At 50.3% G+C, this 25,486-nt stretch overlaps 1 protein-coding gene across 1 annotated transcript; it reads right to left on the bottom strand.

The window, feature by feature from the left end:
- Positions 1-6,312: 6,312 nt before the first annotated feature.
- Positions 6,313-24,562, bottom strand: LOC102558036 (serine protease 55). The gene is made up of 5 exons (XM_059727197.1): positions 24,412-24,562; positions 22,349-22,538; positions 18,038-18,288; positions 15,806-15,948; positions 6,313-6,633 (listed from the first exon to the last, which is right to left on the bottom strand). Exons 1-5 carry the CDS (start codon positions 24,464-24,466, stop codon positions 6,313-6,315), a joined length of 960 nt encoding a protein of 319 aa, XP_059583180.1. The 5' UTR covers positions 24,467-24,562.
- Positions 24,563-25,486: the final 924 nt, after the last annotated feature.

Here is a 25,486-nt window from a genome sequence, read left to right as displayed (position 1 = left end):
CAAACACAGCGTAGAAAAAAAAGGCATGGCTGATTCGATGTAATACAGGGGTTTCAAACTCATCTTGTGTCCCAGGCCAGACCTGGGGCTCTCGGTGGGCCAGATCCAGCCCAGTGAGGTGGCCATGGTGATAGCAGGTCCTGCTCTGACCCGGGCATGCAGCAGTGGCTCTGGCCCTGTGCCATGGTAGCAGCTCCAACTCCAGCCCTGGATCTAGCACAGGCCATGCAGCGGGGTCTGGTGGTCAGGGGAGTAGCACCGTGGCAGTGACAATAGACAACATGGCTGAGGTTGTGTCAGGCCACTGATCGCCATGTCCACTGATCACCCCTCCTGCCACTGATCACCATGTCCACTGGGCCCAGGAGTCTGGCCGTATCCCCCAAATTTCAGTGGTCACCAGTAGTCTTCATGAGCAGCTTCCTGAGCCAGATCTGGCCTGTGGGCTCTATCTTCGATACCCTGGATTTCACATGTATCAGTTATGGCTTGATGAAAGCAAACGAATGGGTTTGAAAGAGAGCAAAATTGGAGGTGGGGGAGAGGGAAGTCCTCATTTTCCTGCTGGACAGGAACAAGCCTGTTTGCTCAGGTCGAAATAGAACCGCCGAACTCGGCATATTTCGTTTGCTTCCTTTGACGTGAGGCAGCATTCGGAGAGGCAGATTGAGCATACCATCTGCCGGCTTTGTGTGTACGAGGCAGCGTGGTGCACGGAGGAACGGTGCTCTGTCTGGAAAGGAGGGGGGGAAAGGAATAAAAAAAAGACACTTGGGGAAATAACATGAATGCTTGTTTGTTGAGATGCCTCGAGGCACCCCAAACTCCCAGTACAGGAGGTCCTGGGTGTGCACCCCAGATGGCAGGGGACAGGCCGATTGCAGCAGCAGATGTGACTGGACCAGCAGTGGCAGTGGCTGCTGTTGTGATACCTTGGTCCTCCACGCCTCCCCACGCTACTGTGCTCAGCAGTTCATCCTGATCAAGCTCTAAATTCGTGGGGTTTGGGATCCTGTCCCTGTGTAAATTTGCAGCAGCCAAGAGGGGACTACAAACTTGTCTATGCCCTGCATGGGCACATGCTTGGAGGAGCACAAAGGCTTCATGCCAAATCCCCAGCTGTCCTGAAAGAGTTGGAGGAGAGGTGAGGCCAAGCTTGGTTTCCCCTCCACGTTGGCCCACAATACCGAGAGGACATAGATAGCACAGAAAGTGCCCTGGGAGATCAGGCCATTGGTCCAGCTAGGCCAACATTATAATGCTGCCCTTGGGAAGCCACTTCAGAAGAGGAAGCTAGAAAAAATCACAACCGACAAGCAGGTAAAACCTCGTCCAATGGCAAGTTTCTTCCTGCCCCTTGACTGTTGGCAGCTAATCCCCCAAAACATGAGCGCTCTGAAGTTGCCACTGGTCTGAAATTATGTCATGAAAATATTTGCATCGTTACTCACTGAACTTACCTTGTGGCCATATTGCTTCCGGAGATGCAACTATGGATGTTCTTGCTCTCTGGAAACCTGCCCCTGCCTTCCCGGCATCTTCCCAGGTTTTCAGCCTCCGTGACATCCCGTGGCAATGAGTTCCATGGTTTAAAAGAAGTAGCGGTTCAGTGCATGCCTGGTTAATTGGTTGCTTTTCAGTTGTTGTTGAATGTGCTCTTGTTTTCACGCTATGAGGCAGAGGAAATCGCGGGGCCTGATTTGCCTTCCCAATAACAATCATTACCACGTCTGCTTCCAGCGAGTCCCTTCTCATTTGTCTCCTCTCCAAGCTAACCAGCCCCGGTTCTTCCTTCCTCTCGTTCCACTGAAGCCTCCCCAGGGCTCTAATCAATCTCATCTCCTGCCTCTGACCCCCCTCGGTTTCTGCTATCCATTTTTAGAGATGGGGTGACCGGCAGAGAAGTCAATATTCCAGGTGAGAGCATCACAGTGGTTTATATAACAGTAGCTTTGCTCTCCGTCCCATTCTTCAGATACTCTAACTCTGTGTTTGCTTCGAATGTTGACCCTAAGATCTGGCCGCAGGAACATCCTCCATTGGGCTGCGCAGCCACCCAACGACTGGGATGGGTCTACAACCATTCCCAATGCAGCGCTACTCTCCGAGGGTAGATACTTAATTCTGAGAAAAATCCAGGCAAGCCAAAAAACCTCTCGGCTTCAGATCTGGAGACAGGTTGGGTGTGTCAGTGACTCGCTGCAGGGTTTTACTTGGGCACCTGGCACAGCTATGAAGAGAGTCGCCGTTTGCTAATACTTCAGAGCCGGGTAGGAAATTAGAAGTTGGGTGTTCTAGGGGAAACTCCAACATTTTCATCCCAAACCGAGTGGACAAACCCACCTTTCCAAATATTTGGTGGAACAGAGATTCTGACGTATTTCAGTTTAGAAACATCCAAGCCACTTGGTCGAAAGGTTTCACTTGGATGGAGCTGAAATGTTGCAATTTCCCCCCATTTCACCTATTTTCACATAACTTACCATACTGAGAAGACATGTGTTTTTAAAAAATGAAGAGTCAGAACCAAATGAAGTAATCACGAGAGAACAGCACGTTTCATTCTGATTTCAAATCACTTGAAAAAAATCTTCCCATAAGAAAGTGTCCTCGTAATCCATACCGTGGCCTGAAACATTTAGGTTTTAAAAACAGAATCCTTGGATGGGGAAACCGCTCCTTTGATCACAGGTTGACTGGGTCTTCTCCCCCCACTAACTGAAACCCCCAAATTTCCTTTGTAACTATGGTAATTGCAGCAGAGGTTTGCTAATGTTGATTGTTTTATTTCTCTGGATACAGATATAGGGGGGAAACCCCCAACTTTTTTTACTTAATTATCTTCATCGGTGCAACTTAATATGTTCTAGCAGTGGAGCTCAGACTTGTGAACCCGTGGGTGGGATGAGGGGCCCAGCACCAGTCTGCAGGTCAGATCCCATGGGTGTGATCAGTCCATGGGCTGGATCCAGTAAGGGACTGGCTGGCGAAGTCAGTGTGTGGGTTGATCCCGCAGGCTGGCCCGGCCCAATGCACTGGATCCATAGAGCGATCCTGTGCATCGGCCCGGTCCTGTGCACTGGATCCAGCCATGGCCCAACCCTGTGCCCTCGTTTAACTCAACGTATTGGATTCAGCTGAGAAGGGACTTCCCACGCTGGCATGATCCAGAACACGGGGCCGCGTCACCAAGCCCGAGGGGCTCCCCATGGGTCTAGACATTTTGGTGACAGCATAAATTGCCGAACTGTGACAATTAATGCTGCCACAGTTCCTCCCCTGCCAAATTTCCAGGCCCATAAGAAGCCCTGCAGGCCAGATAACATGCCTCCACGTGCTGGATTTGGCCCACAGAATTGAGGCTGAGTGCAGCTGTGGGATACCAAGGTGAATGATTATCACCAAGTAGGGAAGTCGAGGCACAGATTCGGGCTATAACCTGCCCGTGTCACATTGAATCAAGAGCAGAGCTGGGATTAGACCCCAGACGGGCACTTCCCCAGTGTCACCGTGAGATCGCGTTGCTTTAATGTCTCCTGCAGTATCGCAGCCTTGCAGCCGTTAGAAGCGGGAAGTCCTACCAGCTCACCCATTAGCTCCCTGCAAATACAGGATTTGTCCACGCCGCGTGCTAGCGACTCCAGTACACTACGCTACCCTCACACAGAAATGATACCAGTGGGAGGACATCCATCATTTCCTTTGGGGGAAGAATGCCACAGCTGAACAGCATGCGGCGCTAAGAAATATTTCATGGTGTCTAGCCATTGCCACAGCTTCTATAATCTGTTGATACATTATTAATAGAAGGGAAAATAAATACAGGTATTAATGCTTGCAGACACAATCTTCTACTAATAGCTGTTAAAGTAACATATTCCCCTTGTTTTTAGCTTTTATTAGTCTTTTTGCGGAGGGTTATAAGACCCTTGCGCATCCATTAACCAGTCAGCCATGCAAAATTAATGTCGAGCAATTTTCATAAGCATTACTCAGAACTAATAATAATTAGGCATTATTTTCTGCTCAGATAACACAGCAAATAAAGGCTGACTTTTATGCCAAGATGGGTTTGCATTAGCTTAAGGTGGATGAATTAATTCTCATTTACAAGTCTTCTGTGCTAGCTAGCCAGAAAGCATCAAGCTAATTAAAAGCAATTTGCTAGCCACAATCCTCCTGCACGTTCACACACTTTTATCCTTGCTGCAAGTCCTTGAGCTTTTTCAGTGTTGCAAAGGGTGAGACGTTGAAGAGCCATTGTTCTGTGTTGCCTAACAACTTCGTATTCTCTTTCCAGACAGCTCAAGAGACTCCAAGGTGGCAAACAGATGTCACCTCTGTGATGCCATTACATCTTTTATGGAGGCACAAAAGCTGAGTGAACGGATGTCCTAGTCCTGGTCCCCGCCACAAATGCCCAAACTTGTGAGCGTGACTGAACCTTGCAATATTTTGTGCTTCTTTTTTCATGACTAATGTCTGTTTGCTTCTGGTGGAAGAGCATGAATGGCCCATGACTGCCAGTGCTCTCCAGCTGCCCTGGGCAGATGCTCCCGGGTGTCAGGGGACCAATCATGCATGCCTAGGGTGCCCGTGTCTATCTGCCGCACCCCATGTTGGATCATAGCTCTGCAAGCAGGGGAGCCCCAGAGCCCCTCACTTCCAGATGGTGCCCTGGGAATCTCCCACCTGGATCATCTCCTGACCTGTGTGCCAAGGGAATCCCTTGCTGGGTATTCCTGAAGCATTTGTGTGCAAGCAGGAGAGAGGTGCCCCCTGACATGGGGCACAGCATCAGTCAGGCTCAGGGCTTTGAAAGACCATCAGCTGTGATGGGATGCACCCTGGCCGACCTCAGTCCTGCGAGGGCTGACATCACTGTGCAATGGCCTTTGTTTGACAGCCAGGGGTCAGGGTGTCTGGGGTCCTGACCACCTCCTGTCATGTGCTGAATGCTCCAAACCAAGCTATTTTCACTTGGAAGTGGAAATACTTCCCACGTGCCTATGATCAGTCCCTGAAAAAGACCCCGTTTTTCTTTTCTTCCTGTGTGTAATGACCCATTTGGTTGCAGGATAATACTCAGCCACCCTGCATACTGTACATTATTCCAAACAGGTGTGGGCTCCTGGTAAACAAGAGAGACAAAGCTGGAAATCAAGCTGTGTTTGAGCTTTCTGTCTGAGCCTGCAATTACTAGCCATCTTCTTTATTACACGCTGCCTATTTAGAAAGGCTCAGAGTCCATACGTCATGGCACTATTTACCACAATGTGTCTAATTACCATAACTAATGAGTGACTCACAAAAAAACCTCCCTAGCTCTCTTCTGCTTTTCAATAGCACTGCAATGACCAGAGTGCAGGCAGTCTGACCCAGCCACGGTGGAGGGATTGTAACCGAGAGGCCGCCAGAGCTAGAGTTCAAAAAGTCAGGAGCTGGAGGCAGAAAACCAGGAGAGAGGCCACATTCAGGCACCTGCAAATCCCAAATACTGCACGGGAGCTGGGATGGAGCAGAGCTAGGGACCAAAGTAGGGGCTGAGACAGGAATACAGGCAAGACCAGGGAGCCAGGCTTAGGCAGTCATCCAGGGCCGGCGCTGGAAGACAAGATCTGTCAGCAAGCAGAGACCAGGCAGCAGCAGGCTGGAAGTGATGAGATGCCAACATCCTTTCATCCTTGCAACCTTTCACTGGCTGCTTCTCTTCCCAGGGTCTGTAGGGCTGGGGAATCCATCAGGTTCCTCTCCAGTTGTGACTCAAATAAGCCCCTTAAAAGCATCCTGTAAAAATTCAATCACCGTTTGATAGTCAGGGAGGAGAGCTGCTCACTGTCTAGTCCATTCAGACCAGATTCTGAATACTCAGCACCCAGAAGGGCAGCCAAGGAAAGTCAATATTTTTCTAACAACTGCCCTGTTGTTACCTTTGCTGGTAGGCTAGACAATACATGCATTAGCCCCAAGGCAACTGTTTGAGACGTGCTGACATTTGAAAGGGCTGCTATCCTGTTCTCAGGATATTTTTTGCACAGCTCAGTGCTTGTGGTGTCTCCCTTTCTGCCTGGGCCATCTCCTCCTCCTCTGAACTATCTGGGCTGCAACCATCTTGGCATCTAAACCCACCATGCTGAGAAGGAGCTCATCTGGATAATCCTGCCAAAGAGGCTATTGGGGAGAAAGGGTTGAGATCATAACATCACAACATCAGGACAGTTGTCTTGCCATTTCCCAGCTGGTCTAATAAAAGGTATCATTTTGGAACCAAGAGTTCTAGTTTTTTGTATGAGATCGTAACATGGATTTTTATTAGGATTTGAAAATGTTTATTAGCAAAATAGTTGATACAAAATAGATAAAGAAAAGGAGAGGAGATTTAGGAGGCACTGGGCACTTCCTGGCCCCCGAAAGGAGTATCTTGGCACTTGTGGCGTTCCCCTTTGCTTCGGGGAAGAAAGGTTTCCCTTCCAAGGCTGTCTTTTTCTGTATCCAGAAGAGGTAGTTGATGATGATGGTGTACATTCCCGGACTGTGTCTTTCTGCACAGTTCTGCCCCCAGCTGACTATGCCGACTGCAAACCATCTCCTGATGTTCCCATAGGTGCAAACCAGTGGTCCTCCGCTGTCACCCTAGGATTTAAGAAGGCAGTGCAATGGGAGATGGTACAGCATGTTCTGTAGCAATCAGAGCCTGGCCTTATATCCACTATGCATCTGCATGAGCAAACCAAACGTGCCTCATGCTCAGGGGCAATTGGACATGGCAATTTTGGACATTGGAGGGCACTGTGGAGGCTGTTTTACCGGCAAACATGTGCCTCCTGCTGTAATTCATTAGGAAAGACATTACTGGGGGTAGATTGGTATTTGGTTTCCCCTGCTGCGAGGAATTACACACGGGACTTAATTTGTTTGAAAGACCGTGGCGTGAAAACACAAATGCGACGCATCAAAATAACCCAAGTTAAAATTTTTAAAGCTTGCTAAATTAACGAGGATTAAATGCCGTAGCGTGTATAAGTGCCTCATGGGTTTTCTATGAGATGCCCGAGAAACAGCCAGACATGGAAGGTGCCAATTCAATGTGAGGCCATGAGAGCAGCATGGGCAGCAGCAGTGCTGGGTTTCTGTACCCCATCCAACCCCAGCAACATGCCTTAACCTTGAGCCCATGTAAACCATCATCCAAGAGTGGGAGGGCTCAGTGCCTGTGACTATGCAGTCCTTGGCCTCTTCTATTAACCCAGTTGCCAGTTAGTTTCCAGTCGTGGTTCGTGCGGGCGGAGGGGTGATGACATTGCAATATTTCAATAAGAAACCATGAACAATCAATCCAATCAAACCTCTCCTCAACCAGGCTAAATGGACTGACAACAAGCTCCCGTTTTCAAAGGAGACCTTGGCCCAGATGACGCACGCCAGCCTCCGATGAACATTATTGCCGCACTGAAAAGGCAAGTGCTTTCGTTTGCCGCTGTGGCATGAAAGTGGAGGATTTGTTTAGTTTCCTGTATGATGTCTAAGTACAAATGCAGCCAAGCACCCGTTGGAGAGAGAAAGGACCAATGTATAGCGCTGATCAAAAGCACCCGGCAAGACACAGTGTCTCTCTTGTAAGTGTCATGTGACTTATTTCCAGCATTAAGTGCTTTAAAGTCTCTGCTCTAAATAATACAGAGCTCAATCTTGCACTGGGCCCCGCCATTTTACTTTCTTGTCTCCGATAATTTATGTGGCATGTCAGAAATTCAGGATCAACACATTCCCCAAGGCAGAGCCGGCTTCCCTGGGAAATGTTCTCTCTCTCTTTCATCCCCGTTTGAAAAGCAGCTCTGACGGCGGTACGCGCTGCCTCCTCCGCACACACAGCTTCCCAAAGCTGCTTGCTCGGATTAACTAATGAGCAAGGAAATGGGGCTCGTTACAGTGTCTGATCCTGCTCCTATTGAAGTCTATGGCAGAACTCCCATTGGCTTCAATGGATGCAGAGTTTGGGCCCATATGGTGTTTGTGTTTTTTCTAGTTTTCCCCCAGTGTATGCAGGGAACAAATCAAACTGAAGATGGAGAGAAGGCTGCGTAAACTCATCACTAGTATTAATTATTCCCATTGAAGCAGCTTGGATCTTCAGGCCTGGCCTATTGTCCTGGACACTATAGAAATACAGGGCCAAAAGATAAGCTCTGCTCCCACATTGACCTTATAATTGCAGGGATCCTATTCATGCTCTCCTGGCGATGACCTTTGATTCGCACAGGATTACTATGCAGGGATACAGGATCCCTGTCAATGAATCTCTTCCTACAGCCTGCACTAACTGAGATCAATGGGACTTTTGCTAGTGAAGCTATGTTTTCTTCCTACAGTAATAGGACTGTGTTTTGTGTCCCCTACTGCAGTATGAGAAGCAAAGTCTGTGGAGGGTTACTTATGAGCCCCGTTTTATAACTGGGGAAACTGAGCAAAGACGTGATATGATTTGCCTAAAGGGATGGGTCAGCGTAACCTCCTTCACTAGAGGTTTTCAAGCAGAGGCTGGACAGGCATCCATCTGGGATGGGTTAAGACTACCAACCCCTGTCTCCAGTCCTTGTTGGTATGGAATCGGGGAGCTTTAAAAGTTACCCTATTTTCTTACATACAGCTAGCAACAAGTGAGCTGCTGGCGGTATCTAAGATGAAGCTTGTGATGTGGAACCAGCATTTATAAAGAAAAGAAGTAAGGCCTTCCTACTCTCCTTGAAAGGGTCTGGGGCCTAGCCTTGTGTGGTATACGGCAAGTCCTCCTGGAAACATAAAGTGTCCAGAAGCATGACATCCCAGGAGTAGCTGTGGGATGCCACACTTTAAGTTTCCAGAAGGACTTAAGCTACGTCATACCGTCAGCGGAGACTCTGGAAAAATCTTTTTTCCTATATTCTGCCTTCCAAAAAACCGGCGCATGTTTTCTTGGAGGCGTGTCGTAATCAAGAACATATGGTAATGGGAGTGAGGTGCCCACCCACATCTGAAAATCACCCTTTAGGTCCTATCTGCCTCTTCAGGCATCTGAATCCCTTTACAAATCTGAGTCAAAGTGCTCCATTCCCATGAAGGAGAGGAGATAAAAAGGGCACAGACCCTTTTAGGCAAAACACTCCCAAAACTATAAAATGCTAGGGTGTGGGATGTTTCAACTTCCAGCCTCCCGTACCTTTGCTGTTGGAATAGCTCTGGTCAGCAATAGATGTCAGACATCTGGTACTACTAATTAGTCAAAGAACCCAGTTCTCGCGCACAGCGTTACTTAAAAATAGCGCCCTGCGTCAGCCGCTCATCGTTCAGCGTACAGCACGGCCACACAACCAAATGAAAGCAAATTCACGGGGTTGGGGACTTACTGTGGAACAGCTGACACATGGTGACTGCGTGTGTTGGCATTGTACGTAATTACTGTGCAGTAAGCAAAAGCTAAAGCAAGGCCATTTAGCTCTGCTTCCTTAAGGGCAAAGCTATCCCAGTTTAACTTCCACTTGCCACAGTGTCATTGTGAGCACAAGAAGAGTTACTCGGCATCAGCTGTTCCCACCCAGAGCCCCAGTTTCCCGTTCAGCTCGCTTTGATTCTTCGCCCCTACCCTTAGGAATGAGTATAATCAACCACAGTAAATCAGGCCTCATGCTTAATTCATGCACTCCAAGAGTGCTTGTTAATCCTCCCATGGGGAAAAGAGAGGAGGAGGGTATATTTACTAGTAAATAATCCTGTGGACAAATAACCTTGTTTCTGTTTCTTAAATTCACCCAACCATTCATCTTCCTTCAGCACCTCCCGAGTCTACTGTGAATGCTGGGAGCCTTTCTATTGACTTCAGTAGGCTTCGGCCGATGGCCTTTGTCACTTCTCATCTGATTTTCGTCCGTGCCCCTGACATTGTCATTGATCAGGAAACACGCGCACGCACACATTCAGCCATTTGCATCTTTTTAGGTGGGGGCCGCTAAGAGGGAGGGCGAACAACCCAACATATCATCAGACGCTCATTAGGGGAAGGCACAGCTCTCGCAAGTCACTGCTGGTTTCCCGTCCTCGTTGGTATGAGGGCTATAAATTGAAGAGGATCAGCATTTAAAATAATGGCATTTGCCATTAGCCCGGTTCAGACTGCAGGGAATACAGGCTTCGACACACAGAGAGGACGGTTTTATTCCTGTTGTCTCTGAACCCACAGTGGTTAGAGACAGCTGCAAGGATGGAAAATCACGCATAAACATTAATGGTCTTTTCCAACGTGTGGGCGGGAAGGGCGAATGTAGTCCTTGCCCCAGGGCTCAGCGAACATGGTAGGGGGATTCAGTTCTGGACTCTACTCCAGGGTCCCTTTGAGATCTTGGGCAAGTCACTTCAGTGACCTAGTGCCTCAGTTTCCCCATCTGTAAAATGGGACTAACAGTGTTATCCTAACCCACTGGGGAGCCCTGGGGATACAATCCATTAGTATGAGGCTCAGATTTGACAGTGATGAGGGATACTCAAATACCTGGAACAAAGGAAGAAGCCCCCATCTTTGGGATCTGTCACGATAAAAGAGGAACATATCATCAGGCTAGGAGGGGCCCCCAGAGAGCTCATCCTGCAAAGCAGAGGCCTCCTAAACAACAAACTTCTAGGAGCAAAAGCCCACCCAGGCCTAAATTAAACATTTCTAGTGATGGAGAATCCACCATGGCCTTTGGTGAGTTATTCCAGTGTTTCATGCCCCTCGCTGCCTTATTTCTAGTCTGACCTTGTCCAGCTCTCACTGCCAGCCAGGGTTATATATTTATATGATAGACAGGAGAGGCCTTTAGCACCCCGTTTCTGTTCCCTCTGTCCATATTGTGCACATGGTGGGACCAAGTCATCCTGCAACGTTGGCTTCAATGGATTAAACAGATTGAGCTCCTGGAGTCTGGCACTGCTTGAAAGATGTGGGTGGCTTTTGCCTCTTGCACGAGACGTGACACGTGAGTGCATACAAGCAGGAAAATCCACAAACCCTCTACTCGATCTCCCCAAGCTGTTCAGGGCTTGGCTTCTGCACTCAGATGGCCCACAGCTGAGTCCTGCTCACCTCATTGATTAGGCTGTGTTTGTCCTCAGTGTGGCCTAGTCATGGGGAAATGGACTCAGACCTACCGCTTCCCGGTGGGGTAAGAGTCAACACGACCACAGTTAACAGCAAGTAGAGACTCGCCGCACACCAGACATCATAGCCACAGCCCTGCTCCAAGACCTTACTACATGCATCAACAAGTCACGTTAAAGGTGAAAGAAAGGGTGCATCATCCCTGTCACAGAAACACAAGGGTTCAAACACCACCCTCCTGAATGCCAGCGCACAACCAGCTTTCCTATACCACCAGCCTGAACCATGCTCAAACTGGTGATCTCCAAGCCTCTGGATAATCCAAATCTTCCCTTTCCTACAAACCTTTTGAAATGGAACGGGGCTATTTCCCGAATCTTGATGAGTTAAGCAAGGCAATTAAGAGGCATTTTCTTTGTGAGCTAAAGCCCTTACACTTCAATTATTGCTCAAGTTACTTTTGCTTCAGAATCTAACAAAAGATGCCTAAGAAAACAAGGAATTAGACCTAAATTGTGATTCGCAGGGTCACCGGAGAAAAGCGGCACACGTGAACTGCACAGATAATTTCTAGTGCCTGCTCTTTAGCGTATGTGTGCTTCAGTCATCCATTAATGCTAATGTTTATGTCTAAATAGAACAATCAGTCAATGGCGGATCCTATTAGCATTAATTCAAAGCCTTTCTGGATATTTCTCTGAAGAACCCTTAGGAAACGGGTATACGATAGATTGTTTTAATTGAATTGATTTTTTTTTTTAAGTAAAAATTTGTGAGAGCTATGCTATTGAATCTCCCTGGGATATTATAGAAACCACATCAATAGCCCACAAAGCAGTCATGTTTCTGCAGTGGTATAATGCTTCCACCCTTTACCGGGCATGGCCCCTTGCAGGTGCTGTGGTCACATATATGCCTGTCTGCACCCCCATCGATTGCTACAGAGCAGTGAGGGCCAAACTTTTTGCCAGGGGTGCCACAAATTAAGCTCCAGACTCTCCCCAAGACCCACTCTGATCCCCTTTCCCTGTCCAATCTGCTGCTCTGCTTTCTTCTCCCTGACCTGTGCTCCCTCATAGAAAATTGGGGTTGCAGGGACCTCAGGAGGTCGTATCTTGTCCAACCCCCTGCTCAAAGCAGGACCAGCCCCAACTACATCATCCCAGCCAGGGCTTTGTCTACCTGGGGCTTCAAAACCTCCAAGGATGGAGAGTCCACCACCTCTCTGGGTCATCTGTTCCAGTGCTTTGCTACCCTCCTAGTTTTCCTAATCTTTCTAGCCACAACTTCCTTATTTCTAACCTAAACTTCCCTCCCCAATATGCTGCTCTGCTTTCAGCTCCCCCCACAATATACCCTTCTGCTGCCTGCCCCCTCCACCATCTGCTGCATGCCACATGCACACACTGCCCTTGTCATGTGTGTCACAGGTTGGGCACCCCTGTTCTAGACAGCGACACGCTGAAACCCAGCATGACCGTGCCACCCTGGGCAGGTGCAATGTAGCCACCCATATGATGCACAAGAGGGGTGTGGCTATAAGCTTGCTCTCTCAAGAGGGCTTATTGGTGCGTCCGGCGCATTTGACATCCTTCTGGGATGTACCGCACAAAGCAAGTGTGTCATGATTCACCTAGGGATACCCTAGTGCAGCCTCTAGACCTTGTAGATGCTTCTACCCCTTTCTAATGGTCAGAAAGGGTGAAGCTATTTAATCAACCATTCCTAGTGGCCCCTATTACTACAGTCATATCAGTAGCAAGGGTTGCTAGAGAAATATCAGTCGGAGATGCTGAAGTACCGGTGGGTTGTAGCACAAGGTGGAGAGACCTAGGGGCACACACCAGTGATAAGGCAGCAGGCGGCAGCAGCATAGAGGCAGGTAGTTGTGCAGATACATCTAATAGACATGCAATGCATAACTCTTGACTAGTCCCCAGGTACGGAGTTTTAGCTCCAGTTCATCCCTAAATGTATGAAGAGACAATTCCTCCTGCTCCTGCTCTCTCACAGTGTACTGGAGAGCACCCAGGGTTCAAGGCATGAAGACTCAAACCCAGTGCCCCTTCAAGTGGGAAAGCAGCATTTACACAGATACAGACCCCACTCCATAGAAGGGGCCCAATGGTGGGGTCAGTGGGATGGGCACTGCCATGGAAGGGAGGAGTCCTCTGGCTTCTGTCTCTGCTCCTGCCCCCAGGGGTAGTCCGTCTCTTGCACTAAACAGAGAAAAAAGATAGGCAGCAGAGGGGGTAAATGCCAGAACCAGGATCCTTCTGGCTTGCTCTGTTTCTGGCCCCATACCTTCTCTTCTTGATTGCCCAAAGGGCCAGCACCAACTGGAGGATGGAGGTTATTCCTCGCCCTGTTGAGCCCCTGGCCTTGGGGTCAAAGCACTCTGCTGAGAAGTGGGAGATATGGATTCAAACCTCCTTTGACTAAGGGAGCATAGAAACTGGGTCTCCCACTCTCTAGGCAGGTGCCCTAGCTGTCAGGTAATGAGGTTAAAAAGTGGGAAGGTCCTTTCCCCTCCCATCACATTTTGGGGGGCAGGACATGCTTCCCTGAGTTAGGTAGGATCTAAAGGACTTATGTACTGAAAGGCAGAGCTCAATTTGGGCCTAACCCTTCAACAACAGTGAGAAGGAGCCTTCACAAAACACCTCCTTCTCTCCCCTCCCTGCTCAGCATTCATCAGGGCCCCTTCTTGGGGGGCTCAGCACACATTTCAGGGGACTGTTTGCAAAGTCCATAGACAGGTTGAGCTAATTCATGTGGGTGCAGCGCTAATATTCATGTCCCTCCCACAGGTACTTAGCAGGGCTGGGCAGACAAAGGCCAGTTCACTTTGGGGGTGGGGAGGGGGGGAGAGATTTTGAGAATTCGAATCCAATGAGATTTCAAAACCAGGTTTCAATCTGGTTTAGGAGATTTGCAAATCCTCTGTGAAAGGGAATTGAGCGCCCTAACTCTGAGACAATCTGCAAGATAAGACAGGCTGGAAGCTCTGGGAGCAGAAAGAAGAGCCTGAGACATCACACACTTAGGTCGTGTCTAGGCTGCTGCGGCTGAGTGCCCAGTCATGGCATCAAAGAAATAAGCCCTGCTCACTCATCCCCATGCCTCGCATGTCTATGCTGAACAGGAGGTGATTGGCACGCTCAAAACATGGTTTTCCAGAGTGCCCAAGAGCAGCGGTTAAGGTCCTGCTCCAGGTATTCTCCCTGCCTCATTTCTGGAGTTGACGTGTGGATGTGTTAAGAGGGATCAGGCAGGCAGAGCTTATTTCCTCCGCTGTCTGAGTGTAGACATGCCTTTTGAGGCCAGGGTGCCCAGGGTCCCAGCTCCTCAGCCTGCCTGTTGGATGGGTGAGGCAGCTGTCATGAGTATCTGCTGGTTCTCTAACCGAACATCACTGGAACGGAAACATTTCCACGGCAAATTGGGGAGGGAATAGCACGGTCTGAATGCTCCTGCACTGGCTCTTGTCCCTACTCCAGGGTTTTTCATCATTTCAGATTATAATGCATTTCCTGCTCCAAATCTAGCAACTCTCCATTAACGGTGGGCAATAACTGAGGCTTCATATTAATGAGCTGGACACCTGACCTCTGAGGCCGGGCCTGGAGAACTCTGCCTTGTATACACATGCCCTGTTTGTCTGGCCCCCACATTACTTGCTCCCTTCTCCAGATGCTCCAGTGTATTGTAGATCAAAATAAGGCCCTAGTCAGCTTTTTTTGGATACATGAGCTTCATTTTGCTGGTACAGAGGGGTCTGGCTGTTGCAACAGCATCAATCAAGCACAGAACTTAAGGCCAGAATAAAGAAGTGCATTATTTAATCATATTAATGTTACCCCCTGGCAGTTTTCTTTTTAAAATTTTTGATTGTCTTGAACGCAGGTGAAAGTGGCCAGATGAATGGCTTTCGGAGACTGAAATTCTCCCTCTGTTCCAAGGATGGGTGTGTAAAGCTAAGCTTCTCTTTTCTGCCTCGACGATGTGGTTTCACCCTGCCTGAGGAAGAGGACTTCAGTGGATCGCAAAGGAGGTGACGCTTCCTGGCCTCATCAGACATTGATAAGGCAGCTTCTATTTGTTGCCAGTGAAATATAAGTCAAGCTGTACCATAATACAAGGCGGCCGCGTCCTCTGGACTGAGATCACCATGTTTATGGTTACACCAACCTGTGAGCAGCTGGAAGAGCAGAACAATGTTTGGCAGGTACCTGGGTTCAAGGCTGGCCATCAAGATGGCCTCCTGTGAATTTTTGGGGAGGGAATAATCCAGACTTGGCTCATTTTTCCTCCTTTTCATTGTCTGCGAGCACTGCTAAAGCCATCCAGTAAGCTCATCTGCTTCCCTAGCAGGGTGGAAACAGCTCTACTACTGCCTCTCCCGGGGCAAGACAATGGAGGGTGCTTAACAGTGAGGCCAGGTGCCATGCTCCAAAGTGAGCACAATGTTTTTGCTAGCCCCTGCTCCACTGTCCTCATCAATATGCTTTCCAGACAGCTCCCTGGCTGCCCTTCTTAAGAGTTTCACAGCCTGGACACATGCAGCAAAGCATTAGCAACCCCAGGAAGCTGTGGAGAGGATCGATGTTCATTACTAAAGCAAATAAGCTTCCATTTTTGAGCTCTCCCGGCCCGTGCCAGCAGCACAGTGAGACAGGAGCACGCTGACTATACCTGGCAGGCATCTTTCCCTCCTTCCTCGTAGCCGGCGCACAGCATGTTGTCGGTCAGCTGCGAGATCCACTGGGCGCACTGCTTCTGGCTGATCAGCTGCATCTCCACTTTCTGGAGCATGGTGGTGGTTTTTGTCTTGTCCCCTGCCAGAAAGAGCAGGGTCAGGTCACAGCAGGACATCAGGCAGCACATCGCAGCAACACAGTCCAGCTTTCCAAACACAGAGGGGCGTAAAGGCATCCGGCCCAGGCGAAGCCCCTGGAGGATTTGCACCTCAGGGGAAAACAGCTTCATGGCTCCCTAGCAAAGTCCTTCTGGCCTAGGATGAACCTTTACCACGGCTGGGCCAAATCTAGGCACTTTGGGGAGTGGAGGAGAAGTAGAAGTGGTGGGAAAATATGGAGCAGCCCCATGCCAGGCCCTCCTTGCGGTGCTAGGGCTATGACACCAATGCAGGCTCTATGAGGGCCTCACTTTTGGTGGGGAAAGGGGGAATCTGGCCCCCGCAGCTCCTGAGTGGGGGAAATACATGTCCCTCCCTTGTCCATTGAGGTGCCAGAAGTCCTTGGAGTTGGCTTCCTCCAAGGCAGACCTTACAAAACTAAACCATAAAGGGAAAGGGGGTTTTAGGCCACCCCTGTGCCCTCCTGACTCTGGGCTGTCCCACAATAGCTCCCAGTAGAGATTCAGCAGGGGGATGAGGGGGTCTCTCCAATGTGACATTGTCTTTCACTGGGGGCAGCACTGCTGAGACCCCCCGTGCACCCTGAGTGCTGTGTGCCCTGGCAGGCCCCCAGCAATTGGGTCTTGCTAGGGGCTGCTACATGGAGCACCGCAGGTCTCCCCCGGGCAGCTCAGCCTCTTTTAGCCCCCACGTGTTACTCTGGGAGCAACAACGCTGCTACTCTCCGAGACTCTCCCAGAGTACTGATACTCCCTCCTCATCCCAGAGCTTGGAGTAAGCAACTCCTTACCACCTATAAGCATACCAGACCTCATTTACACCAGAAGAACTCCACTGTCTTGGGGCATGTCCACAGCAAAGACATCCCATACTCACCCCTATTCACCCATACTCACACCTATTCCCATACTCACCCCTATACACCACTTGGGGCAGATCCTCAGCAAAGACATCTCATGCTCAACCCTATTCACCCATACTCACACCTATTCCCATATCCACCCCTATTCACCACTTGGGGCATGTCCTCAGCAAAGACATCCCATACTCCCCGCTATTGCCACATGCCAAACTCAGGCCTGAGGTGATGGGGGCGGCTCACACCTCCATCCCCAAGATCTCAGCCTCCCACAGGTTGGAGACTGGCATCAGGGGGCAACCTCCGAACAGCTTCACTTCCAGGTTTGGTGCATGGAGGGGAGGGGGGGAAATGCCGTGTGCTTGAGAGCATTTCTGCCTGGGAGAGCTGGGGAGATGGTGCGGATACACCCCTCCAGAGACGGATATGCTGAGCACAGGGAAGGAAAACCCTGCCCCTGCCTTCCCTGGAGATTTAGCAAGTTGACCTAATAAAGAGCTGCAGCCCATGAAACAGGCTGAGAGAGCATCGTCAGCTCATGAGGAAGACCCCGTGCATTCAGAAACGGTGGCTGAGGAGCCCACAGGGCAATGCCACCCTCTCCTGGAGGAGCTGGTTCCCAGAAAAATACCCCACCCTGTGCCCAGCTTTGACCCACACTGTGCAGCCGCTGTCTGCCTTTGCATCTTAGCCATGGCTTGGACAGGGGCAGCAGGGTAAAACGGGATAATGCCTTTTTTAACAATACCAGGGAGACTGAATGGAAAAGCAAGCCTGCCCCCTCACAAAGGGGGAGCTCAGAGAAGAGAAGATAGGACCAAGCCCCTGCACATCGAGGACCGAGAAGAGTCCTGATGTAAGGAGATCCAAGGGAGCTTGTTATTTCTCCTTGGTGCCATCTACCATCACAGCCCCTTCTGGGTACACATCAATTCCAGTTCATTTGGGCCTTGTCCAGAGGAGATTGATGCCAGGAGGCAGCCTTAAACCACCTGAACTAAATAGCCTCTCAGCATCCTGAAGGAGGTTGGTAGCCTCCCAGCTCCTCATCAGCCTGCCCATTGCATGGAGGAGCTGGCTGGTGTGGGCTTCTGCTGGTTCTCTGCCTGAGCATCGCTGGGACTGAAACATCTCCATTGAATGCTGATAAAAACATCTGTCAGATGACCCTCTCCCCATGGCATGGTACCTGCAACCGTGGTTCCCCATCCAGCCACCCAGCAGTTCTTCCACGTGCGGAGATCATGTATCAGGGGCAAGCAGACAGGGACCTTATGTTCATTGAGCCGGATGGGGGAGTCGAGCAGGAGCAAGGCGATGTCGTTGTCTAGAGTCAGCTTGTTGAAGTCTTCATGAACAATCAGCTTGTCCAGCTTTTTCATCTCTCTCTGGTGGCTTTTCAAGTTGACCACCCCAACCGCCACGGTGAGATCTGGTGGCCTTATTGATAAAAAAGAGAGCTGGAGGATGGTCTGGGGCAGACGTGTTATCCTACAGAGATGGGGATGGTTGTTCTGAACAGGACATGGAGGTCCTGGTCCCAGAGGGCACCGAAAGCCACCTCAACACGAGGGTAGGTAGCACCGTGAAAAGGTTCGTCCTCATGCTGAGCTGTGCCTCGCTCTGAGAGCAGCTAGCTCGAGGGCAATGAAGCGATTCATGGGGCATTGGTGTACAATGCTGGTGTTTTCAATTTTCTCTGCAACATTTTAGGAGATAGCAGTTGTTTAATAACATTTCCCCCTATTGGGTTTAAACACAGAAACCACGTGGCTGTGCAGATCTTTGCGTGGCTCTGTTGCAAACCCGCCTTCAAACATGGACCTGGGCTGACTCACTGTTTTACAGAGAAGACATTTCCAAGGGACAGGGGTCTATGTCTGGCTTGGTCCCTTGGATGCATGTCTTGTGTACTTATAAGACCCTGACTGCCACAATATCGGAGCCCCTTCCCATTCTCAACTGTATTTATCCTCACAAGACCCTTGGTAGGAGCCCATTGACAGCATCTCCTGAAGTAAGTTGCTGCTTATGAAAGCTCTTGCCTTTCTGAACCAGTTAGTCTCTAAGATGCCAACCTGCCCTACCTACCACATGCTGCTCTTGTGAGGCAGGACAGGGCTGCCAGCTCCATTTTACAGAGCAGGAGCTGAGGCCAAGGGACACTAATGGCTTGGTGCTGCTCTCCGTGAGCCCAACGGGGCAGAACGAGGTGCAAAGTAAAGGTCTCATAAGAGGTTGTAGCAGAACAAGGATGTGAACTGCAGTCTCTCTGGGACCCTGAGCCCAGAGCACCCTTCTTCTGGGCCTCCGTTTCATCTCCCACCCTTTGTCTGTCTCATTCACTTGACCATGAGCCCTTCAGGGCAGGGGTTGTCACTGACTGTCTGCCCAGAAGCTACTGCTAGAGGCCTCAGTCTGGGTTGCCACACTTCAAGTGTTCAAATGTCACTGATCACTTATCTTGCTGGGATCATTTGACCCCAGCAGACTTCCTGCCCCTGGGGCAAGGGGCTGGACCCGATGATCTTGTGAGATCCCGTCCAGCCCTAATGTCTATGAAATCACAGCTGTTGAGCAATCACTTGCCCTGTTTTGCATGAAAAGGAGAAGAGCAGGGCAGCTTTTGCTTCCTCAGCCAAGTGCAAAGACCCTTGAAAGGGACCTAACGCTGTTGCAAAGGTTGTGCCCAGCTCAACACATCAATGCCTCCTGTGGAAGTGGGATGGGCCATAGGACGGCAGCCTAGGTCATAGTAAAGGTAGGTGGCTGGGAGTCAGGGTGCTAACAAATGTTGTCTTTGTCCCTGGAGAAAGCCTTTACTCCTGACATCATACAGATGTACACATCCATTATCCCACTTCAGGTCCCTCTAAAGAATGCGGCATCAAATGTAACAACACTTTTGCCTGGGACGCGCTGTTGTATGTCTGTACAGTGTCTATGCTTCCTTCTGGGTACAAACTGGGTTGGCTGTGTGCCTTTGCCGGCCACCTACTGGCAAAGGAGCTTGGGAGGGCGATGTGCACACATTGGCTGTGCCATCCCAGGCTTGATCTGGGTCAAATCACAAGACAGTCAATCCCAGGTCAAATGAGACATCTGTCTACAGTCTGAGTAGTTTTTAGGCCCAACCCTGCCATTGATATCCCATGTAGGATGACAGTCCCTACTCTACCCATCCCCTCCCATTCACTGCGGAGGGGCCGTGGTGCCAGCCACCACCACCTACTCCTTTGATTTCCAAACGAGCATCTCATGCTTGAGAGGAGTTTCACCTTAACCATCCACTTGACTATTTTGCTTCCAGTCCTCTTTTAAAACTCTCCTTTCTGTGATACCTACAGAAGTCTGGATACTGGTCGGGGGCTGAGCTCCCCATTTGTCATGCTGATCAAAGAAGCCTCCTTGGGCTTCTCCATCCACCTGTTGTCTCATGTTTTAAATCTAGATTGGAAGCTCTTTTGGAGCTGGGGCCATTTCTTTGTCATCTGTTTATAGAGCCCTTAGCACAGTGGGGGCCTAGTCTGCAGCTGGTGTTTTTAGGCACCACGGTATTAGTTATTATCATTGCTATATACACGACTTACAAAATGGTTTGAGATCCATGGGTAGAAGGGGCTTACAAGGACAAGGCTTATTGGGAATGGTTATTACACAAGCAGAAGTACTGACAGGACTTGATGTGGGTGGGGCTGAAGTATGACAGGGGTTGGATCCCATGTAGGACATACCTGACCCCTGAAATGCCACTGGCTGGGTGCGCGCCCTGCAACCCCACTCGGTTTTGACAGAATGCAATTGGTACCACCTTATTACCGTACTTATTTGCACACCCCATGTACCTTTCCCCCCAAAATAGCTTTCCAAAACTGGGGTGTGTATCTTAAGTGGGGAAACTGGTTTGCTGCCCAGAATAGCAGCAGTGGCATTTCTATTTAGGCAGCGCTGAAGGAATCAATTGAGGTTATGGTTCATTATGCCTTACTTCATTTCTGCTAATTGCTCTTCACTCAGTGACCCACCCTCCTTTTTAATGGTTTGGATGTACTGCTAATCAAGCTGTCCTTTCTTCGGAAGGCTTGCTGAAGAATCTGCAATTTAGCTAATCCCAATCTCTCTCCTCCTATTTCACAGCCCTGAAGGCTATATTTGGCTCTTGTCAAAATCTGTGGAGTCCAGTCTTCAGCAGCAGCTAGAGTTTCAGCTTGTGGCTGAGGAGTCAAGAGCAGCTGACAGTTTAGTTGTGATAGGGTTAAACCTGCAGCTTTTGCTCAGGCGCAGATGCAAGATTTGGCAAAGGGGGTGTGGGAACAGCCACCCATGCTGCAGAGGTGGCTGCAGCCCTGCTCCCAGCCTCCACCCCCTCACCTGTGGGGGCAGACTGTCCCGCAGGAGCCCCTGGGAACTTTTTTAAAGTCCCCAAAGCAGGTAAGAACTTCACTCCCATCCCCTCCATGATGAAAGGCATGTCCCCTCCTCTCCCCTCTCCTTCCCATCTTCCCCTGCCTGCGTCTGCTGCTTTCCCCTCTGTCCCAGGGCCAGGCAAGGCTTTAAAGCTGCTCCTTCCAGCTCCAGCTGAGCTGCATGGGGACTGCTGAGAACAGCAACAGCAGCTGCAGTGGGTGTGGGTGTGTGTTGGGGGGTGTTCCCCAACCCTGCCCAGTCCCCTGGAAGCAGACCCAGGGAGGGGGGGACCCCCATGGCTATCACCACTGTCACTGTCACTGTCCCAGCTGAGCCCAGCCCGCACACAGCCTAGCTGGAGGGAGCAGCTTTGAAGCTTCCCCCACCCCTGGGACAACTGGGAAAGCAGCAGCAGCAGCAGCAGACAGAGGAGGAAGGGAATGGGAGGGAAGCAGATGCGCCTTTGAGCATGGAAGGGAAGGGGGAAGGGATTTTTACCTGCTTTGGGGGCTTTAAAAGTCCCCATGGGCTCCCACGGCACAGTCCAGTCTGAAAGGCGGATGTTGCCCTGCCACTGCACCCCCTCTGGAGCCGTCCCTGCTTTTGCCTGAGCAAGAAAGGGAGAGTAAGTGAGCTGAAGATGAGGCTCTGCTCTTGCTGTGTGTGGCCATAGCTCTGAAAAAAATCCCTGTCTTCTTCATTCAGCCTCCCCCAAGACAAGGTGTGTTTTTTTATGAAGGGGCATGTGGTAGGTGAGAAAGTACAGTATGCTCTAGCTTGCTACTGTGCAGCACAAAGAAAAACCTGGCTTCATAACTGCTGTCCTCTAGGGAGAGCTGGAGTACAAGGATGCCAGACACACGGCAGCACGGGCTGTAGGCAGCTCAGCCCACGGAGGGAAGCCGGAGCAGGCTGGCTGCGGAGCGAGACCCGATTCCTTCCCACTCCCTGCATGCAGCGAAGAGATGACAAGGATCCACGTGCCATAAAATCATCTCTCTCGCCGTCTGCCTCTAAAGCATGTGGCCAACTTGTGCTATGTGGACATGGAGCCCATGGGCTCGGCCGGCGGCGGGTTTCTCCCAGTACTCACGCTTCGTCCTCGAAGCAGTGCGCTGCCGATAAGATCCACCAGCTGCTTATGATCATCCCTCCGCAGAAATGCCTCCCGTGGCTCTGGATGCTCACTTGCCAGGGAAACTCGCCGGCCTGGGCCCCTCGGCCCCCTATGACTCTCATCGTGGTCGCGACGGGTGGCTTGAAGGCAGGTCTGAGGCCGCAGTCTACAAACAAAACACAAGGCGCTCTGTGCACGGAGCTGCACAGTTCACTGGACAGACCTGAGCGCACAGGAGACCCTGTCTATGCTCACACCAATAGTGTGTACCTCGGGGGGCTTCAGTGGAGTTACTGCTGATTGACACCTCTAGCAGGCCCATACCTTATTCTTGCCGGTGGCTCACTGAGCTGACAGTGTCCACGTTGCACACAGACATCCCCCTGCTAGCTCGGGTACGGGGTGCATGCTAGCCATGGCGGGGCTGAGCTGAGCATGGGCGGCTTCCCCTGGCTGCTTGGTTTGACTGGCTGTGCTGAGCTTTGAGCTGCCACAGCTAGGTTACTACTGGTAGCCAAGCTGGCTAATTTAAACATGTGTGGGTATGTCTACACTACATTGCAACTGGGAATGCAGCATAAATAGGGGCCTACAAAGAGAGGAACACGACGCCTGCTACATTAGGCTGACTGGCTCAGACACTTGGAGTTTCAGGCATGCATATGGGACGAGGAGCTCAACACAACGTTAATAAGGACATACGTGTGAAGGCAAGAGGGGCTGCTGCAATAGTCTAGTCTGACCTCTTGTGCTGCACAGGCCGTAGAGGTCCACCAGCTAATTTCCTGTTTCCAGCCCAGGATTTATGGTTGAGATATGGCCTCTTGGAGAGTCAATTGATTCAAGCACTACCATAGGAGGGTGGAAAAGCGCTGGAACGGGCTATCCAGAGAGGCTGTGGAAACTCTGTTCTTGTGGGTTTTGAAGACCCAGCTAGACAAAGCCCAAGCTGGGATGATGTAGTTGGGGACAGCCCTGCTTTGAGCAGGGGGTTGCACTAGATGTGACCTCCTGAGGTCCCTGCAACCCTCATTTTCTCTGATTCTGTGATTTCAGAGCATGGGGAATCCACCAGCTCCCTTCAGTAAACTCTTTGCACCTGAGTTTGAGATTACTTTGTCTAACTTCCACTTCCATTCACTAGATCCTATCATGCCTGTCTGCCGCCCTAACTAGCCCTCTAGTGCAGAATTGTTTGTCCTTGTGGAGGTGCTGCTAAACTGTGATCAAACCTCTTAATCTTTCCTTTGATGAGCCAATAGATTGAGTTGATTTAGTCTGTCATTACAAGGCAGGATGTCCAGGGGGTGACTCAGCAATTTTTTGAAATTTTTGTCAACATTATTTTTTTTTTAAGTACAAACACCAGAAATGGACAAAATATTCCCATGATGTTGCAGACAGTGGTAATAGCTCCTCCTTATTTCTATTTTAGAGTCCCCTGCTTATACACCAAAGGATTACAGTTTCTGGGAACACGGATGTGCCATGACCCAAAGTTTCTCTGAAACTGTAGTTTCCAAACTCTAGTTTCCAAAATGCACTCCTGCATGCGATAAGATGACCTGTGGTCTTGGCCGTACATCTGGGAGCCTTGCACGTTGTTCTGTGAGCTCAACTTAGCAGTTGCTTTCAATGCCATGACAATCTGCAACCTTAAAGAGCAAGGAGCTACTTCTCGTCTCCCACAATACAAGGGCTCGGGGACATACCTGAGAATGATTGGGGTGCAGGTTTAAAACTAGCCCAAAGATGCTCTTTTTATACGCCGCATGGCATGAACTCATGGTCACAAGATGTGGAGACTAATGATTTAAACAGGCTCAAAAGGGGACTGGAGAAATTCATGGAGGGTACCTCCATCGGTGGGTATTAAACATGAGAGTGAGGGGGGTGGAAAGCGGCCATCGGATGTTGGAAGCTGTTGGGAGAGATGGGTAGGCAACAGATCAGTTTGAACAAGTCCTGCATAAATACCCTTTCCCACTTCAGGCCACAGTGAGAGACAGGTCACTGGACTCGATAGATGGCCCACCTACCTGCATGGCCATGGCTCACGAAGGACGTCAGAAGCCAGAGGGTAAGCAGCAGCATTTTAATCCCATTCTAACCCGGTGCTCCTTGCTCGGGTCCCAAGCGCTGAGGCTGTTGCAGACTCGGGGAGGTCGTCTCCCCAGGCCATGCTCCAGCCAAAGCCAACCACGCCTGCACCACTCACTTCCCTGTGACATCACACATGCTGTTCATTGCAGGTGACATCACAATAGCGTGCAATGCCTGCTGGGGCAGGGTCGAGGAGACACAGACCTGAGCTGTACGCCGGGGCCCCGACCCAGATGTTCGGGATTTGGATCGGCCCATAATGGCGAAGAAACAAGTGGAAATTGATATTGGATGTGAACTCCCCAGCGGCCCCGCTGTGTCTGGCTCCCTTGCTCTGGCTCAGATCTCGCTGTAGGGCTGGGTGTTGTGGCTTTTCCTCCCTCCTGAATGGTTTTCTCTAAGACTCCCAGCTTTGCCTTCCCCGCAGAACCATTTCATTCACTCATGGGAGCAATCAGTCCTTGAGAGGGCTTTCTCTCCCGTTTGATCCTTCCCCCAGGGGAAAGGAAGCCCTCTGCAAGGGTGACCTGCAAAGGGCGCTCAGTAAAGCTGTGGCTGCAGAACAAGGAGCAACGGTCTCAAGCTGCAGCAAAGGAAGTTAGGTTGGATATAAGGAAACATTTTCTCACTAGGAGGGTAGTAAAACACTGGAACAGGGGACCCAGAGAGGTGGAGGAGTCTCCATCCTTGGAGGTTTTGAAGACCTGGTTAGAAAAGCCCTGGCTGGGATGATGTAGTTGGGGCGGTCCTGCTTGGAGCAGGGGGTTGGACTAGATGTGACCTCCTGAGCTCCCTGCAACCCTCATTTCTATGATTCTACGTTCCCTTTAATGACATGCAGGCTAAACACGGTTCACAGGGGCAGACCCAAGGTATCAAGTCAGATGCATCCCTAACTCCACTCTGTCCAGCTGAGTTCCCCTAGTGATGTATTTCATTCAGTCTCCATCTTTCACTTCCAGTGACAGCTGTCATGTTGCAAGGGCCAAAACCCATCCTTGGGGTAGCTCC

Source organism: Alligator mississippiensis, chromosome 1 (assembly GCF_030867095.1).
Source record: "Alligator mississippiensis isolate rAllMis1 chromosome 1, rAllMis1, whole genome shotgun sequence".
In the NCBI taxonomy this organism is placed as follows: domain Eukaryota; kingdom Metazoa; phylum Chordata; order Crocodylia; family Alligatoridae; genus Alligator; species Alligator mississippiensis.
The sequence above is the reverse complement of the archived record's forward strand: the minus strand, read 5'-3'. Positions and strand labels throughout refer to the sequence as shown.

Excerpts from the sequence above, each read along its gene's own strand:
- LOC102558036 (XM_059727197.1), bottom strand. The coding sequence starts at position 24,466 with ATGCTGCTGCTTACCCTCTGGCTTCTGACGTCCTTCGTGAGCCATGGC. Across the intron at positions 22,539-24,411 it reads CGTGAGCCATGGCCATGCAG|ACTGCGGCCTCAGACCTGCC; the intron begins GTAGGTGGGCCA and ends TTTTGTTTGTAG. Across the intron at positions 15,949-18,037 it reads ATGGGGAACCACGGTTGCAG|GGGACAAGACAAAAACCACC; the intron begins GTACCATGCCAT and ends TCTTTCTGGCAG.